The 18,619-nt window shown below is 38.8% G+C and overlaps 1 protein-coding gene across 1 annotated transcript in view; it reads left to right on the plus strand.

Moving 5' to 3' along the window:
- Nucleotides 1–14,711, plus strand: part of LOC129875648 (uncharacterized) — a 38,948-nt gene extending 24,237 nt beyond the window's left edge. The window contains exons 4-6 of the mRNA XM_055950932.1: nucleotides 5,341–5,441; nucleotides 8,439–8,592; nucleotides 14,664–14,711. Of these exons, the coding sequence (XP_055806907.1) occupies nucleotides 5,341–5,441; nucleotides 8,439–8,592; nucleotides 14,664–14,711 (303 nt within the window). The remainder of the gene's footprint in view (nucleotides 1–5,340; nucleotides 5,442–8,438; nucleotides 8,593–14,663) is intronic.
- The last annotated feature ends 3,908 nt before the right edge of the window (nucleotides 14,712–18,619 follow it).

The raw sequence follows: 18,619 nt of genomic DNA on the forward strand, positions 1-18,619 counted from the left end.
TTTCACACATTATCATTTCTCCTAATGTTCTACTACATTGAAGGGTATGATGGTTTAACTATTTTCCTTCATAAACACACTCTAATTGAAAGTAAATGGGGAAAATCTAACACTCAGATGAAATCTAAAAATCAGTGTCTGAAACAAAAAAGAAACAGAGAAAACATGTTATCCAAAATGTTACTACTGAGTGAAAACGGGAAAGTTCTAAATATGTTATAAATTTTCATTGGTTTTCACCAAAGCAAACTTCCTTTTACAAAGAATGATGGACATCTTTTCACATTGCTTCTTTGCCCTCTATTAACGCCAATTTCATTGGCCAATTTCTCTTTCTTTCACCTAAGTTACAACATATCATTTAATTTGTTAAGAATCACAAAGAGGCTAGCATTTGACTGTTTTGAAGTTGTTACTCTTGAATTTTTTCCGGTTGTAATTTCATATGCAATTCTTGAATTTTTCCTTCTTTCCTATAAGATAAAGAATCAGCTAAAGAACGAAGAAAAAGAGAACAAGAAAGAAATAGCATAAAGTCAAAGACTTTAAAATTAAGCACAATATATTAAACATACGTGTGAAATATTTTCTTGTAGACGAAAGGAGCCATATGCATGTTGTGACCAAACTATTTCATTATATGAAAAACAGCCTTAGATACAGGAAAACTCACATAGAAAATATTGGAAAAATGGAAAAGATTTGATGTCATAAAAGGTCAATCTTGTTATATATGTTTGATGATATCAGTTTTGGAAATTATTTTATGATATAAATATAAATAACTTCTTACAATTATAATGGGGCAGAAATGGGATGATAAAGTCTTCTCAACTTCTTTTTCCTAAATATTTTCTCATTAATTAAGTAATGTATTTGTTTACTTCTAAATGTTACAAAATGAGTGCAGCGAAAATTTTAGAAAAAAAAGCCAACAAATAAAAAAAAATAAGATAAATGTAAATGCTGGTCATAGAGAGGTTTAACATAACCTATTAAATGCGTAGCTTCAACATATATATATATAATGTCAACTTTCAGGAGTAATCAATCGAGTACCACTCGTGTAGAAAAAAGTGTCATTAGTCGGTGCTTTTTTTTTTTTATAAACATGTAAAGATCTTAAAACTAATTTTGGGAAAAGAAGTTTATATGTTATATATCCTTCAAGAATATGCATTTATTTTGTGGCACTAACTAAGATAAACAGAAATAAAAAGGGAAGGTGAATAATCATGTACCTTGCATGTAAATTTTAACTGAATTAGTTATTTCCTCTGAAAGATGCATTAGTGTTCATACTCCTTACAAGCAACTTGACAAGTATATATATGTTTAACATAGAGTTTAAGGGCTATTAACCATTTTACAGTTATAAACTATCAGTTTTTCCTAATTTCAAATTCAAAAAGCAAACTCACATGTCAGGATGTTGAACAGGGGAAGCGATCGATAGGAATAAAAACAACCACTACTAAGAAAAGGTGAAAAAACGACGCAAAAAAGCGATGGACTGCGTTGCTTTTTTGGTCAAACTCGACGGAAAAGCGACGCAGTCACTTTCATCGCTTTTTTGCTCGACGCTTTTAAAAAGTGACGGACAGGGTCGTAAAAAGCGACGGAGTGCATCACCCCTAAATTTTTTAATTAAAAAAAATATCTATAAAAAACGACGGACTCCGTCTTTTTTTTTTAAAAAAAGTAATTATTTAATATAAAGGGACGGATTATTGGTCTTCGTCTGTCACTTTTTGATATTGTGTTCTTAAAAATTTGTAGAAAAGCGACGGACTTAGAATCTCCGTCCATCGCTTTTCTGGAAAAAAAAATTAAAAAAATTCCAGAAAAGCGACGGACTAAAGGACCCTGTCCGTTGCTTTTCTGCAATATTTTTGACAGCAAAAACCTACAGTTTCTGCTGCCCACCTGCAATCAAAATTCAATTTATTTCATAGCAATTCAGCCTATTCAAACATAAATAACAATAAATAAAATACGCAAAATATATAATAAAAACATAATTAAACACTTAAAACGAGTAAAGTCATAATTTAGAACGATTCAAAGTATTTTCAAAGTTAACAAAAAAATTTAAAATGTTCATAAACTAACATAGGGAACCTATGGAATATTTGTTATGTATTCATCACTATCGTCAGATTTATCCTGCATGGACCCTCTTAAACAACGGGGCAGAGGATGACGGGCGAGGTTGAACACTTGTTCGTTAATTTGCTTAACTTGTTCATTCATACGTTTTTGCTCCTCAACCCTTCTTTTCGCAAATTATGCCAATGCGCGTGTAAGTTCTGCAATTTGCTGAGACATTGCAGCTATTTGAACCCCGTCAATGGCCTCGGCTTGACAAGACGATCCAATACCTTCTAAACCTGATTGGAGTCGTCGTACATTATTCCTAGAGCCCATTGTGGTTGCCTCCATCAACTTTTTCTATTCAAATTTGAGTGGACTGTTCAAGCGTTAGCTGGATCGAATCTCCCATATCACGTATGTGCCGCTCATAATCTTGCTGCATATTAAAAAATAAATGTTATAATCAATATATATATATATATATATATATATATGTGTGTGTGTGTGTGTAAAACCCCTCAAAATTTCTCCCAAAAATTCGGACCTTCCTTGTACACGTGTAGGGTCAATCGTATTTATTTCGAAGGATGTGCTTGAGTTAAGATGAGACCTTGAGAAATTTAAGAGTGTTGGAGGTGATGTGGGGTCACAAAGGACCTGTAGGACCGAGCTAAACCCAAAAAGGTTCGTCATGGCTAAATTAGGATGAGTTCATGTATGGGGTCGACTTCTAACGACCCTATCTTTTGAAAGACGACAATATAGGTGGCCCATGACCCATTAATTTAAAGGTCATCGAGTCTTCTTTCCAACGCCACCAAGAGTGTAATTTTTGGAGTTCGGAGTCCAAAGATATGACGATCCTAAGATGAACTAGCAGTAGGGATTTTCAGGCCTAGGTTACAGTTGCTGGAAAACTGGGCTTGGCACCGCAGTGGCGCGACGCGCCACTATCGTGCCAGGAACACGCCTCAGTAGTTTGGACCCTGGCGCGGTGCGCCACTATGAGGTGTGCGGGGTTTACAAGCCAATTTCCAAAACCCAAAAAGATATGGCCTTGGCATTGTAAGGGCGCGACGCGCCACTATCGCGCTAAGAATGTGCCTCAGTAGTTTGGTTGTTGGTGCGGTGCGCCACTAACTGATGTGCAGGTTTTTTAGGCGTAATCAGCCTGGCGCTGAAATGGCGCGACGCGCCACTATCGCGCCAGGTGCAATTTTATCCTATTTTTAGAACTTTTGAGGAGGGGTAATTTGGGAACTTGCCCAAATTATATATGTATCACCCTAGTCCATTTTGGGAACATATTTTCATCCCCACTCTCTCTCTAGAAAAGCCCTAAAAACTTTCTTCTTCATCTTCTTCTTCTTCCCCTCCATTACCAACAAGAGATTGTTCCAAGAGCTTCAACACTTCAAGCTTTCCATTGGACACCCAACAACAAGGTTTCTTCAAGAGTCTATTCTAAGGTATGTAAGGCTATTCAAAATATGGGTTGAGTCCACCCATGTGCCCTACTCTTGCTTTGAGATTAGATGTCCAGAAAAATAGAGTTTCTTGGTATGGTTTGTGTTTGAGTGAGTTTTGTCTCCTATTAATTTGATCCTATTTATGTTGATGTTGTAGAGCTAAGAAGTTCCTAAAATCTTTATGTTAATATGAGTTGATGGGGGTGATTTGTTAATATGTTTTGTTGATCTCTTTAACCATGTGATTATGTTGTATAAGTTATTTTCCTTAAATGTGTTATTCTACTTGAATTATTGGGCCAAAGCCATAGAGTTGTGATGAGTCTTGAGGAGATGGCATAAATGCTTATTAAATTAGGCTTGATTAAGTTGATTGGAGGATAGAATTGATGAGTGGACAAGGTCCTAAGTGAGACTTGCCCTTATGTATTGATTGAGTTGAAATGAGAATAGAGTTGATGAGTTGGCAAAGTCCATAATGAAAATAGCCGTGATGGCTTGTTTGAGATGATTGGATGGAGTCTTATGAGCATAGAGTCATGGGAGAAGTATCGAGCACCGAGGCGGGCGAGAGTATAGTCTGTGCTCGAACCCCAGAAACTATGCCGACAACGTAGGTAGGGATGGAACCGTTAAAGTCGGATGCTTCCCATGGGATCGAACTGTTAAAGTCGGATGTTTCCCATTTATTTGTCCTAAAATGATAGGACTTGACTAATCGATGGAATCCATGATTAGGGAGGCGTTCATGCCCTGGCAAGGTATAGACGGACGTGGCAACGACGTCTGATTGGTGTACTATCACTAACTCATAAGTGATGGTTGTCGGATAAGAGAAACTCCCATTTAGGTCATGATAGTACTCCGATTCAGTTGAGTTGAGTGGCATGAGATTTGGTCCGGTCTAAATAACTTCTTGTTAGACTTAGGGCACTTGAGTGAGTTGTTATGTATATATATATAAGTTGACATCCTGAGTTGATATTGATGCTTTCTTGATGTTTGTTCCTTCGGCCATTTTACATACTCGTACATTCCATGCACTGACACCATTTGGCCTGCATTGTTTTATGATGCAGCAACAGGTACTAGAAATTATTAACCGGTGCTCCGTTGAAGATCCACATACACTCCCAGCTGGTCGGTGAGTCCTCCTAGTTTGAGGAGGATGTTGAACTTCCTTGTATAGTTTTGTTGTTGCTGTTTCCTTTATTTTGATTGTTGGTAGCCATGGGCTTGTCATTGGCACCTTCTAGACTTTGATAGAGGCTTCATAGACTAGAGCTTGGGAAGGTTGAACTGCTATTTTTGAGAAGTCCTATTATACTTGTTTTATCGAGTTGAGAAATGTTTGGCCTTCGGCCCTCAAAGCTAAACCTTCTCCATTATTATCTTATCCAGTCGGATCAGGACCCGGAATGTCGTGAATAGTATATTACGATTGAACCCTCCATTGAGTGAATGTGATTGAATAATAGTGCGACTGAATCAGGTGGTTCGCTCGAAGGTCAGAAATAGTTTTCGAGTGCCGATCACGTCTAGGGTACCCTCTTGGGGCGTGAAAAACATGGTATCAGAGCATAGAGTTCAAGTGTACTAGGGAGTTTATAAAGCCGTGTCTACTAGAGTCTTGCTTATGGGTGTGTTGTGCACCACACTTATAATCAGGTGGCTATAAGACATTAGGAATTGTTTCACTTCTTTCATACTCTGAATTCATGCGATAGAGTTAAACTCTATAAAAATCCTTTCTAATTTGTGCATTTGTATGTTACAGATAATGCCTCCAAAATGTACGGCTAGCCATAGGAATGTTGATAATGCCGAGATGACCCAATCAGAGGGACGCCCATCGAGGGCTAGAGTCCGACCAGCGAGGTATGCGGAGGCACCCCAAGTGCCTGCTACTCCACCTGCACCCACTTCAGAGGCAGAATTTTGAGGGGCAATAGCAATGCTCACTCAGTTAGTGGCTGCCCGAAATAGTAATCAGAGTTCGCCGACTCTTAGCTCCAGTTCCCAAGAGTCGTCTGCTGCCACTAGAATTAGAGACTTCCTGAGAATGAATCCGCCAGCATTCACGGGTTTTAAGGTTGATGAAGACCCCCAAAACTTTATTGATGAGATGTGGAAAATTATGAAAGCCATACATGCTACGAAAATTGAGGGGGTTGAGTTGGTGTCCTATCAACTCAAAGATGTGGCGAACATTTGGTATAACCAATGAGAACAGGGTAGGGGTGAGGATGCTGAACCTGCTAGGTGGGATGAATTTGAGGGAGCCTTTCTTGACCACTTCTTTCCCTGAGAATTGAGGGAAGCAAATGTGGAGGAGTTTGTAAATCTGAAACAGGAAAGCATGACAGTTAAGAAGTATGGCCTGAAGTTCATCCATCTGTCCAGGTATGCTCCAGGAATGATCCCATATATGAGGTCAAAGATGAGGAAGTTTGTCTCCGGGTTAGGGAGGCATGTAAAGAAAGAATGCAAAGCAGCATTGTTAATCTCTGACATGGATATTTTCAGATTGATGGTGTATGCTCAACATGTGGAGGATGAGAAAAGAAAATACAGAGAGGAGCATCTGAGCAAGAAGGCAAGATCAGCGGGCCATGAGAATGAATAGAGGCAAAACAAGGGCAACAGGTCCTTCTTCCATAAAAGGCCTTTCAACCATGCCTCGTCCACCGCAAGTGCACCTATGCCGCAGAATAGGTATGATCGGCAGGGACAGATTTGCTAGAGTTTCAGACCCTAGGGTTCTCAATCCCAGGCTGGTGTGAGTCAAGGTTCGAAAGGGAAGCCACCATGAGGCAAGTGCGGTAGGCTCCACTTGGGGGAGTGTAGAGCGGGAAGGGTTGGTTGTTATAAAAGCGATCAAATGGATCATTTTCAGAGAGAGTGTCAAATTGGGGGAAACAGAGCCCAACATTCTACCACCACACCACTAGCTAGAGGTAATCAGAGGGGCACTACTTCAGGCACCAACAGAGGTATAAACCGTTTATATGCTATGGGTAGTCGCTAAGATCAAGAAAACTCTCCAAACGCTGTAACGGGTATGATTCGAGTCTCTTCTCTTGACTGCTATATTTTGATGGATTCGGGTGCCACCCAATCTTTTGTGACTCCTTACGTGGCTAGTAAATTCAATAAAATTCCTAAATGTCTTCTTGAGCCTTTCAGTGTAACTACTCCTGTCGGTGATTCTGTCTTAGCTGAGAAAGTCTATAGAGATTGCAATGTGTCAATTCATCATAGGGATACCTTGGCTGACTTGGTTGAGTTGGACAGGGTTAATTTCGATGTGATCTTTGACATGGACTGGCTTTATGTCTATTATTCCTCTATTGATTGTAGGACTCGGATTGTTAAGTTCAAATTCCCGAATGAGGCTGTCATAGAGTGGAAGGGTAGTCCTGTTGTGCCTAAGGGTATGTTTATTTCCTACCTTAGGGCCAGGAAGCTAATCTCAAAGGGGTGCATTTATCACCTGGTCTGAGTGAAAGATGACAGTATTGAGTCTCCATCCCTTAAGTCAGTTCTGATTGTCAACGAGTTTCCAGATATCTTTCCTGAAATCTACCTGGAGTCCCTCCTGATAGGGAGATCGACTTTGGGATTGATGTTCTTCTTGATACCCAGCCTATCTCAATTCCTCCCTATAGAATGGCTCCGGCCGAGTTGAAGGAGTTGAAAGAGCATTTGAAGGACTTGTTAGATAAGGGATTCATTAGGCCGAGTATTTCACCATGGGGTGCCCCCGTCCTATTTGTGCGGAAGAAAGATGGGTCTCTTAGGATGTGCATTAATTACAGGCAGCTGAACAAGGTCATCATAAAGAATAAGTACCCTCTCTCCAAAATAGATGATCAGTTTGATCAACTTCAGGGTGACACTTGTTTTTCAAAGATAGACTTGAGATCTGGCTACTATTAGTTGAAGGTAATGGAGTGTGATATTCCAAAGACCGTTTTTCGGACTCGTTAGGGCCACTTCGAATTTTTGGTCATGTCCTTTGGGTTGACAAATGCCCCCGCAGCTTTTATAGATCTCATGAACAGAGTGTTTAAACCATATCTTGATATGTTTGTGATTGTATTCATAGATAATATTCTGGTCTACTCCAAGAACGAGGAGGAGCACTCCCATCATCTAAGAGTCGTCCTACAAACTTTGAGGGACCAGGTATTGTATGCAAAGTTGTCCAAATGTGAATTTTGGCTTGCATTAGTGGCCTTCCTAGGCCACATTGTATCTGGAGATGGTATTTAGGTTGACGCTCAGAAGATTGAAGCGGTGAAGAATTGGCCCAGACCCACATCCCCAATGGAGATAAGAAGCTTCTTTGGTTTGGCCGGCTATTATCAAAGTTTTGTAGAGGGATTCTCATCCATATCAGCACCACTGACGAAGCTGACCCAAAAAGGCTAAGTTCCAATGGTCCGATGTTTGTGAGGAGAGTTTTAGGAAATTGAAGGCCAAGCTAACCACTGCTCCTGTCCTGACCTTGCCCAATGGAAAAGAGGGCTTTGTGGTCTACTGTGATGCATCTAGAATTAGTTTGGGTTGTGTGTTAATGTAAAAGGGGAAGGTGATAGCCTATGCTTCAAGACAACTTAAGGTTTATGAGAGGAATTACCCAACTCATGACCTTAAACTGGCAGTTGTGGTGTTTGTGCTTAACATTTGGCACCACTACTTGTATGGAGTGCATGTTGATGTATTCATCGATCACAAGAGCTTACAATACGTCTTCAGCTAGAAGGAACTCAACCTGAGGCAAAAGAGATGGGTCGATCTACTCAAGGACTACGACATGAGCATCTTCTACCATCCAGGTAAAGCTAATATTGTTGCTGATGCTCTTAGCAGGTTGTCTATAGGTAGCACTGCCCGTGTAGAGGAAGGAAGGAGGGAATTGGCAAAGGAGGTATATAGGTTAGCTCAATTGGGAGTTCATCTTAAAGAGAACAATGAAGGTGGAGTTATTGTTCAAGATGGGTATAAATCCTCACTTGTGGCAGAGGTAAAGGAAAAATAAGACCGAGATCCCGTCCTTCTCAAATTGAAGGGAGTTCTTCACAAACAAGAGGTAATGGTCTTTACCAAAGGGGGAGATAGTGTGTTGAGGTACCAAAATAGATTGTGTGTACCTGAAGTGGATGATGTTCGAGAAAGGATTATGGTCGAAGCGCATAGTTCTAGATACTCTATTCATCCGGGCTCTATGAAAATGTACCATGACTTGAGGGAAATCTATTGGTGGAGTGGGATGAACAGAGATATTGCAGAATTCGTTTCCAAGTGCCCGAATTGCCAACAGGTGAAGGTTGAACATCAAAGGCCATGTGGTTTAGCCCAAAACATAGAAATTCTGAAAGGGAAGTGGGAGATGATCAACATGGACTTTATCACTGGTTTACCAAAATCCCGAAAGCAACACGATTCGATTTGGGTGATTGTGGATAGGATGATGAAATCAGCTCACTTCTTGGCATTTAAGACTAAAGACACCGCAGAAGATTATGCGAAGTTATACATTCGAGAGATCGTCAGACTGCATGGGGTTCCCTTGTCTATCATCTCAGACAGAGGAGCTCAATTCACTTCCCAATTTTGGAAATCCTTTCAGAAGGGACTGGGTTCGAAGGTGAACTTGAGTACGACTTTCCACCCCTAGATGTATGGCCAGGCAGAGAGCACCATCCAGAGATTGAAAGATACGTTGAGGGCATATGTGCTTGACTTTAAGGGAAATTGGGATGATCACTTACCTCTCATAGAGTTTGCAAACAATAATAGCTATCATGCAAGCATTCAAATGGTTCTTTATGAAGCCTAGTATGGGAGGAGGTGTAGATAGCCTATTGGGTGGTTTCAAGTTGGTGAGGTCGAGTTGATTGGGCCCGATTTTGTTCATAAAGCCATGGAGAAGGTGCGAGTTATTCAAGATAGGCTAAAGACAGCCCAAAGCCGCCAAAACTCTTACACCGATATGAGGAGGAGAGACTTTGAGTTTGAGGTGGATGATTGGGTATATTTGAAAGTGTCACCCATGAAGGGTGTCATGAGGTTTGGAAGGAAAGGGAAGCTCAGTCCTCAATATATTGGTCCCTACCAGATTTCGAGGCTGATTGGGAGTGTTGCCTATGAGTTGGAGTTACCCTCAGAGCTATCCTCTATTCATCCAGTGTTGCACATTTCGATGTTGAAAAAGTGCTTAGGCGATCCCTCGTTGGTAGTCCCCATTGATAGCATTGGAATTAAGGATAGCTTGTTTTTGAGGAGGTTCCGGTCCAAATTCTTGATCGCCAAATTCGCAAACTGAGGAACAAAGAGATCACCTCAGTTAAAGTCCTATGGAGAAATCAATTTGTTGAGAAAGCCACATGGGAAGAGGAGGAAGACATGAAATCTAAATATCCATATCTATTCGTGCCTACCCAGGAGAATGTTGAAGGTAATGTCCATTTCTTTGACTTGAATTCATTTGTGAATTTTGAGTTTTGTTTGATAATTGTTTCAGAATTTGAATGGTTGAATGACTGAAATTTTGATTGTGATTTGTACCTCGAGTCCCTTCTTGGTTGCTCGTCATTCGAGGATGAATGATCCCAAGGGGGAGATAATGTAACACCCCTCAAAATTTCTCCCTAAAATTCGGACCTTCCTTGTATACGTGTAGAGTCAATCATATTTATTTCAAAGGATGTGCTTGAGTTAAGATGAGTACCTAAAAAATTGAAGAGTGTTGGAGGTGATATGGGGTCACAAAGGACCCCTAGGACCGAGCTAAGCCCAAAAAGGTTCGTCGTGGCTAAGTTAGGATGAGTTCGTGTATGGGGTCGACTTCTAACGACCCTATCTTTTGAAAGATGACAATATAGGTGGCCTATGACGCATTAATTTAAAGGTCGTCGAGTCTTCTTTCCAACGCCACCAAAAATGTAATTTTTGGAGTTCGGAGTCCAAAGATATGACGATCCTAAGATGAACTAGAAGTAGGGATTTTCAGGCCTAGGTTACAGTTGCTGGAAAACTGGGCTTGGCGCCGCAGTGGCGCGACGCGCCACTATCATGCCAGGAACACGCCTCAGTAGTTTGTCCCCTGGCGCAGCGCGCCACTATGAGGTGTGCGGGGTTTACAAGCCAATTTCCAAAACCCAAAAAGATTTGGCCTTGGCATTGTAAGGGCGCGACGCGCTACTATTGCGCTAAGAATGTGCCTCAGTAGTTTGGTTGTTGGTGCGGCGCGCCACTAACTGATGTGCAGGTTTTTTAGGCGTAATCAGCCTGGCGCTGCAATGGCGCGATGCGCTACTATCGTGCCAGGTGCATTTTTAGCCTATTTTTAGAACTTTTGAGGAGGGGTAATTTGGGAACTTACACAAATTATATATGTATCACCCTAGACCATTTTGGGAACATATTTTCAGCCCCACTCTCTCTCTAGAAAATCCCTAAAAAACTCTCTTCTTCATCTTCTTCTTCTTCCCATCCATTTCCAACAAGAGATTGTTCCAAGAGCTTCAAGACTTCAAGCTTTCCATTGGAGACCCAACAACAAGGTTTCTTCAAGAGTCTATTCTAAGGTATGTAAGGCTATCCAAAACATGGGTTGAGTCCATCCATGTGCCCTACTCTTGCTTTGAGGTTAGATGTCCATAAAAATAGAGTTTCTTGGTATGGTTTGTGTTTGAGTGAGTTTTGTCTCCTATTAATTTGATCCTATTTGTGTTGATGTTGTAGAGCTAAGAAGTTCCTAAAATCTTTATGTTAATATGAGTTGATGGAGGTGATTTGTTAATATGTTTTGTTGATCTCTTTAACCATGTGATTATGTTGTATAAGTTATTTTCCTTAAATGTGTTATTCTACTTGAATTATTGGGCCAAAGCCATAAAGTTGTGATGAGTCTTGAGGAGATGGCATAAATGCTTATTAAATTAGGCTTGATTGAGTTGATTGGAGGATAGAATTGATGAGTGGACAAGGTCCTAAGTGAGACTTGCCCTTATGAACTTTTTGAGTTGAAATGAGAATAGAGTTGATGAGTTGGCAAAGTCCTAAATGAAAGTAGCCGTGAGGGCTTGTTTGTGATGATTGGATGGAGTCTTATGAGCATAGACTCATGGGAGGAGTGTCGAGCACCTAGGCGGGCGAGAGTATAGTCCATGCTCGAACCCTAGAAACTTCGCCGCCAACGTAGGTAGGGATGGAACCGTTAAAGTCGGATGCTTCCTATGGGATCGAACCGTTAAAGTCAGATGTTTCCCATTTATTTGTCCTGAAATGATAGGACTTGACTAATCGATGGAATCCATGATTAGGGAGGCGTTCATGCCCTGGCAAGGTATGGACGAACGTAGCAACGACATCTGATTATTGTACTATCACTGGCTCATAAGTGATGGTTGTCGGATAAGAGAAACTCTCATTTAGGTCATGATAGTACTCCGAGTAAGTTGAGTTGAGTGGCATGAGATTTGGTCCGGTTTAAATCACTTCTTGTTAGAATTAGGGCACTTGAGTGAGTAGTTATGTATATATATATGAGTTGAGATCCTGAGTTGATATTGATGCTTTCTTGATGTTTGTTCCTCCGGCCATTTTACATACTTGTACATTCCATGTACTGACGCCGTTTGGCCTGCATCGTTTTATGATGCAGCGATAGGTACTAGAGCTCATCAACTGGTTCTCCGTTGAAGATCCACATACACTCCCAGCTAGTTGGTGAGTCCTCCTAGTTTGAGGAGGATGTTGAACTTCCTTGTATAGTTTTGTTGTTGCTATTTCCTTTATTTTGATTATTGGTAGCCATAGGCTTGTCATTGGCACCTTCTAGACTTTGATAGAGGCTTCATAGACTAGAGCGTGGGAAGGTTGGACTGCTATTTTTGAGAAGTCCTATTATACTTGTTTTGTCGAGTTGAGAAATGTTTGGCCTTCGGCCCCATGTCGTGAATAGTATGTTATGATTGAACCCTCCATTGAGTGAATGTGATTGAATGATAGTGCGACTGAATCAGGTGGTTCGCTCGAAGGTCAGAAATGGCTTCCGAGTGCTGGTTACGTCTAGGGTACCCTCTCGGGGTGTGACAATATGTATGTATGTATTAAAAATAAAAGTTAGAATAAAAATATATTATACATTATGCTAAATAACTTAAAGGATCATTCGGCCCTTTCCTCCATCCACTCATCCGGATCAAGTTCTATATTATATTCAAGTATCCTAAAATTCAAGTATCTAAGTTCTAATTAGTTCCAAATTATTAGTTCACAATTTATACAAACCAAAACAAATTCTAAGTTCAAAAATCCTAAGGTCGAAGTCATAACTTGAATATCTTCTGAACATCAAAAATCATTCAACCCAATGTTTTTCTAACTTGAATATCTTCCAAAATAAAAAATCCTAAATTCTAATTTCTAATTACTTCATGTTCTAACTTTAATTTTGTCTTCAAAAATACTTCAAGTCCAACTAACACAATACCTAATTCACAATCTAATTTAAAACAAACTACAATTCAAACTAAATCCCTAAAATTTTCATTCACATTCTCACTTCAAGAACTAACCAACTATGTTAATAACATTTGAACATCAAGAACACTTTAATTCCAACTCAAAAAATATTCAATTCACAATTTAATTAAAAAAAGCCAAATCAAAGCAATGACCTAAAATCTAATTTCTAACATTCACCAATTCAAAATCACTTATACAAATTAACTATGTTAATAACATACATTAAACAAATTAAATGAAATAAATTAACTAACAATCAACAAATTATTTTTTTTTCAAAATTAAAATCCTAACGAACTAACCTTATTAATAATACGGAGAGAAAAGGCTGACGGAGAGAAGTGGCGGCGGCAACAGCAACGATGGGGGAGGAAGTGGGGGCGGCGAAGGGGGCGGGGGTTGAAAGTTTTAGAGAGAAGGGGTGGGTTTTAGAGAGAGGGAGAGCAGAAAATAAGAAAATGCCGGGCACTGTTTTGAAATATTTCAGAAGGAGTGATGGACAACGTCGCCTTGTCCATCGCTTTTTTTAAATAGTTAACTGCTATTTTGACCAAAAACGAGACGGACCAGGAGACGCTGTCCGTCGCTTATTTAAAAAAATGATAAGTAAAATGTAATAAAAAATGACAAACGGAGATGCAATTTTTAAATAATATTTAATTTTTTTCAATTAAAAGCAACGGAATCTGTTATTATTTTTATTTTATAATTATTTTTTTTTCATATAGTCTCTGTCCGTCGCTTTTTATTATAAAAATTTTAAAAAAATAAAAAGCGACGGACAACATCTCAAATTCCGTTGCTTTTCTGAGGGACGCAGTCCGTCGCTGTTTTATCGGTCCTTTTTTGGACTGTTTTTAGTAGTGATTAACATGGGATTTTTGGAATGTCGCAGTAGCTTTTGTTTCAACATTATTTTTCCCTTATCCTTTCTCGGGTCTTGTAGAATATGATTTTGGTTACTAATTCCTTTTTCCTTGACCTTTATCGAGTATGGTAGAATATGCTTAGTCCACTGTAAAAAAAATAGAACTGCAGCGGGAGTATATGATATGATGTTATTCGAAATACCACCAATGCATAATTAGAGTCTAACCAAAAAATGGAGATTCATCAAGTGAAAGAAAATCAGTATCACAAAAAAGATATGCGTTTCTTCTAATTTACAAATGACTGAAAAGATTTGACAAGAAAAAGGTGGGCATGTACTTGTTTTATCAGATAGAGAACAACGATAAGCAGTTTACTATCACAAAGTAAGAGTTGATGTGCACAATGACAGGTATTGAAATCTTAAATTTGCCTCAACTGCTAATTCATCAATTCTCAAAGGAGGAAAGGAAAAATAGAATACAAACCTGGGAACGAAAAGACAAAGGTTAATGTGTGGTATTGAGATGGTGACACACTGATAGTTTGAAGATGGAAATCTTCTGCATATTATCTAAGCTTGGTTTTGGCTTGAAAAGCGTTTCCGATATATCATTACTATGACTCATGCAACAAAAAGGAACAAAACGTGCAATGAAATCCTAAGTGAATACTTCTGTCTTTTGACAGACTTGTGACTCTTCAACAATGGTTTTGCCTTTTGACAGTGATCAGTGACTTTTAGACTATCAAAGTAATGGTGTTTCTCAAATAATAATGACTTTTGGGTTTTTACAATTAATGCTTTAAAAATGCCAAAAAATAAAAAAGGAAAATAGATAAATATCTTTTATGATCATTGAGGCATGTCACGTCACCGGGCTAAGAATTTTCTTTATTAGCTTTAGCAACTAAAGAAGTTGAAGATGAAAATGATGAATTATAACCCAAAGAACAGAAATCTTTGGGCATTAAGCTTTTACTACTAAAAAACTGCCAAAAAATGACACAAAAAAGCGACGGACTGCGTCGCTTTTTTTGTCAAACTCAACGGAAAAGCAACACAGTCAGTTTCATCGCTTTTTTACTCAACGCTTTTGAAGGAGCGACGGACAGAGTTGTAAAAGTTGATGGACTGCGTCACTCCTAATTTGTTTAATTAAAAATATATATAAAAAAACGACGGACTCCATCTTTTTATTTTTTTTAAAAAGCAATTATTTAATAAAAAGAGATGGACATTTAGTCTCCGTCTGTCGCTTTGTATATCTGAAATTTTTTCAGAAAAGTGACTGACAGTATCCTTTAGTCCGTCGCTTTTCTGGAAAAATATAAAAATAAGAAACCAGAAAAGAGACGGAATAATGGACCATGTCTATCGCTTTTCTGGAAAAATATAAAAAAAACTAGAAAAGTGACGGACTAAAGGACCCTGTCCGTCGCTTTTTCTGCAACACTTTTGAAACCAAAAACCTACAGTTTCTGCTGCCCACCTGCAATCAAAATTTAATTCAATTGTATTCAATTCAGCCCATTCAAACACAAATAACAACAAACAAAATCTGCAAAATACATAATAACAAACATCATTAAACACTTAAAATGAATAAAATTATAATTTAGAATAATTTAAAGTGTTTCAAAGTTGACAAAAAAATTCAAAATGTTCATAAACAAACATAGGGAACCCTAAGGATTATTTGCTATATATTCATCACTATCGTCAGAATTATCCAGAGTGGACTCTCTTGAATAACGGGGCGAATGCTGACGGGCAAGGTTGAGCACTTGTTCTTTAATTTGTTCAACTTGTTCATTCATACTATTTTGATCCTTGATCCTTCTTTTCTCTGATTCTATCAATGCGCGTGTAAGTTCTTCAATTTGCTAAGACATTGTAGCTATCTGAACTCCGTCAATGGCCTCGGCTTGACGCGACGATCCAATACCTTCTAAACCTGATTGGAGTCGTCGTACATTATTCCTAGAGCCCATTCCATATATTCGGCCCTTGTGGCTACCTCCAACCACTTTTTCTGTGCAAATTTGAGTGGACTGTTCAGGCGTTAGCTAAACCGAATCTCCCATCTCACGTACGTGCCGCTCATAATCTTGCTGCATATTAGAAAATAAAAGTTATAATCAAACTATATATATATATATATATATATATAAACTTAGAATCAAAATATATTATAATATATCTTAAATAACTTACATAGGTTCGTTCCGCCCTTTCCTCCACCCATTCATCCGAATCCGACTCATTAGTCTTTTTCTTCACATGAGTCTTTTAAAAGACTTCATGGTGATAGGAAGTGCGTCCCAAATCTTTTTTCTATAAATAAAAATACAATTAATGAAATAATATTTTGTGAAATAATTTATTTCAGAAAATGAATTTAAACTTAAAATTTAGAAACCTTACCATCTCCCTCTGAATCGTACCAACACTCTTTGCACCTCCGGTGTGCAACGAGCCACCCTTTAGGCTGACTCTTGCTTTTTTTCCTTGATCGGACAAGGCCTTGAATTCTTCGGTATCCCAATACCGGCATATTTTTTCAAATATATGAGGCAGCATCCAACTCGAAGGTGCTCGATCATCCCTAGCTTTCTTTAGCCAGCTAGACAGTCTGACGCTCGCTTTTCTTTCAAAAGTGGTTGCAATGACCATATTGTACCTTGTCTCCCAGGTACATAAAGTCTGAAAAAAATGAATAACGTGAAATAATTAGTTAAGTAAAGTATAGTAAAAATATTAAACGTAACTTTAAAAACTAGATTTAAACTTATATATACCTTGAATTCATTAAACATTGCCTGGCGAATACTTTTTGGAATCTCCCTCCAAGAGTGATAGGGCTCAGTATATAGCCTCCTAACACTCTCCTGAAGAGCCCTAGCAGCATCCTTCGAAGGATGCCACCTGCAAGACACATAATAAATATGTAATTATATCATCAATAAGTTATTAATCTAGCAATAATAAAAAATAAATAAAACATTAAACTTACGAGGATCCATTAGGCTCAATCATAACTCTCCCAAGTCTGTCCCTCTTCCCATGAGCTAACTCAAACACACCATGTAATGCCTCTGTTGTAGCAGCAGAAGAAGGTGTAGGTGATGATATGGGAGTGTCAGTCTCAACACTAGAATCTCTAAGTCTCAGATTAGATATGTGAGGAGACTGAGATCCGGGAGATGGAGTTGAAGAAGATGATACTCTCGGGGGTCGAGCAATAACCTCTGTGGGTAGTTGGTAGGTCTGATCATATGAAGTATATCTGACCTGTGAAGAAGAAGAAGTGTCACGTGGTCGGCAGAACTGACTATGGTAAACTAAAGGATCCATAGTTCCAAAAGGCACAACATGAATATGTGTACTAGGACTAGCTCGGCGGTGCTGCATCTCCGACGCTAAAGAAATATGTTCTGGGATATCCTCAGGATCAACAGGTCTCCTAGACTTCTTTTTACTTCTACCAGAATGTCTAACACCAAGATGATCCCGGGATCTATCACCATCACCAGATGACATCTGTATGTAAAGTAACAATACAATATATAAAAACCACATAGTTGTTTAAATTTAGGGTTAGAGAAATAAATAACTTACATACTAGTGATAATCTACCACTCTATTCTTCCTCACTTGTTTCATTTTCGTCATCTTTCCATTCGTCCTCCTCAGATGTCTCATATTCATTGTCAATCCATTCTTCCCCCTCAAATGATTTATATTCCTCATTTACTTCTTCCTCAACATTTGGCATTATAAGTTCATCATTGGAAACCTCTTCTACTATGTGTTGAGGATATTCTAATGTGGTTTGCAACTCAACATCAACTTGTCGTTGAACAAGTGCAACATCATTTTGGTACACCACATCCAATACATTCTAACTTTCAATTCTTCCCACAGGCTTTGTCTTAATAACAACCCACCAATCAGCCTTATCTCTATGCAATGGATATGGAACGTAATAGACTTACTTAGCATTTTTGGCAATGATGAAAGGATCATAACTTCTGTATTGTCTGGTGTGCTTAACTTCAATTATATTATGTTGTTGGTCCACCCTTGTGTCTTTGTGTGATGGGTCAAACCACTTACACCGAAAAAATACTATCTTTTTTTAGGCCAACCTGAATTTGTTACTTCAATAATCTCCTGAATGACACCATAACAAAATTCTGCTTAGTTGATATATCGTAAGTCAATACTTTTTCAAACCATAATTGTTTAAGATTATCTATCAATGGTTGTAGATAGACATCAATCAAACTTTTAGGATTGCGAGGACCTGGAATAACACAACTTAGAAAGATATACGGACTTGTCATGCATATTTCAGGAGGAAGGTTGTACAAGGTTAGAAATACAGGCCGACAAGAATAAGGTGAGGAAGCATTAGAGAATGGTGTGAAGTCATTTGCACACAATCTCATTCGTACATTTCTTGGTTCACTAACAAAATCAGGATACATGTTATCAAAATGTTTCCATGCTTTTTGTAACACCCCTCAAAAATTTTCCAAAGATTCAGACCCTTCTTGTGTTCGGGAGGGGTCGAACCCGAGTATCTTGAAGTATATTCGTGAGTTAAGATGCGTCTCTGAGGGACTGAGAAGTGTTAGAG

Source organism: Solanum dulcamara, chromosome 12 (genome assembly GCF_947179165.1).
Source record: "Solanum dulcamara chromosome 12, daSolDulc1.2, whole genome shotgun sequence".
Taxonomy (NCBI): Eukaryota; Viridiplantae; Streptophyta; class Magnoliopsida; order Solanales; family Solanaceae; genus Solanum; species Solanum dulcamara.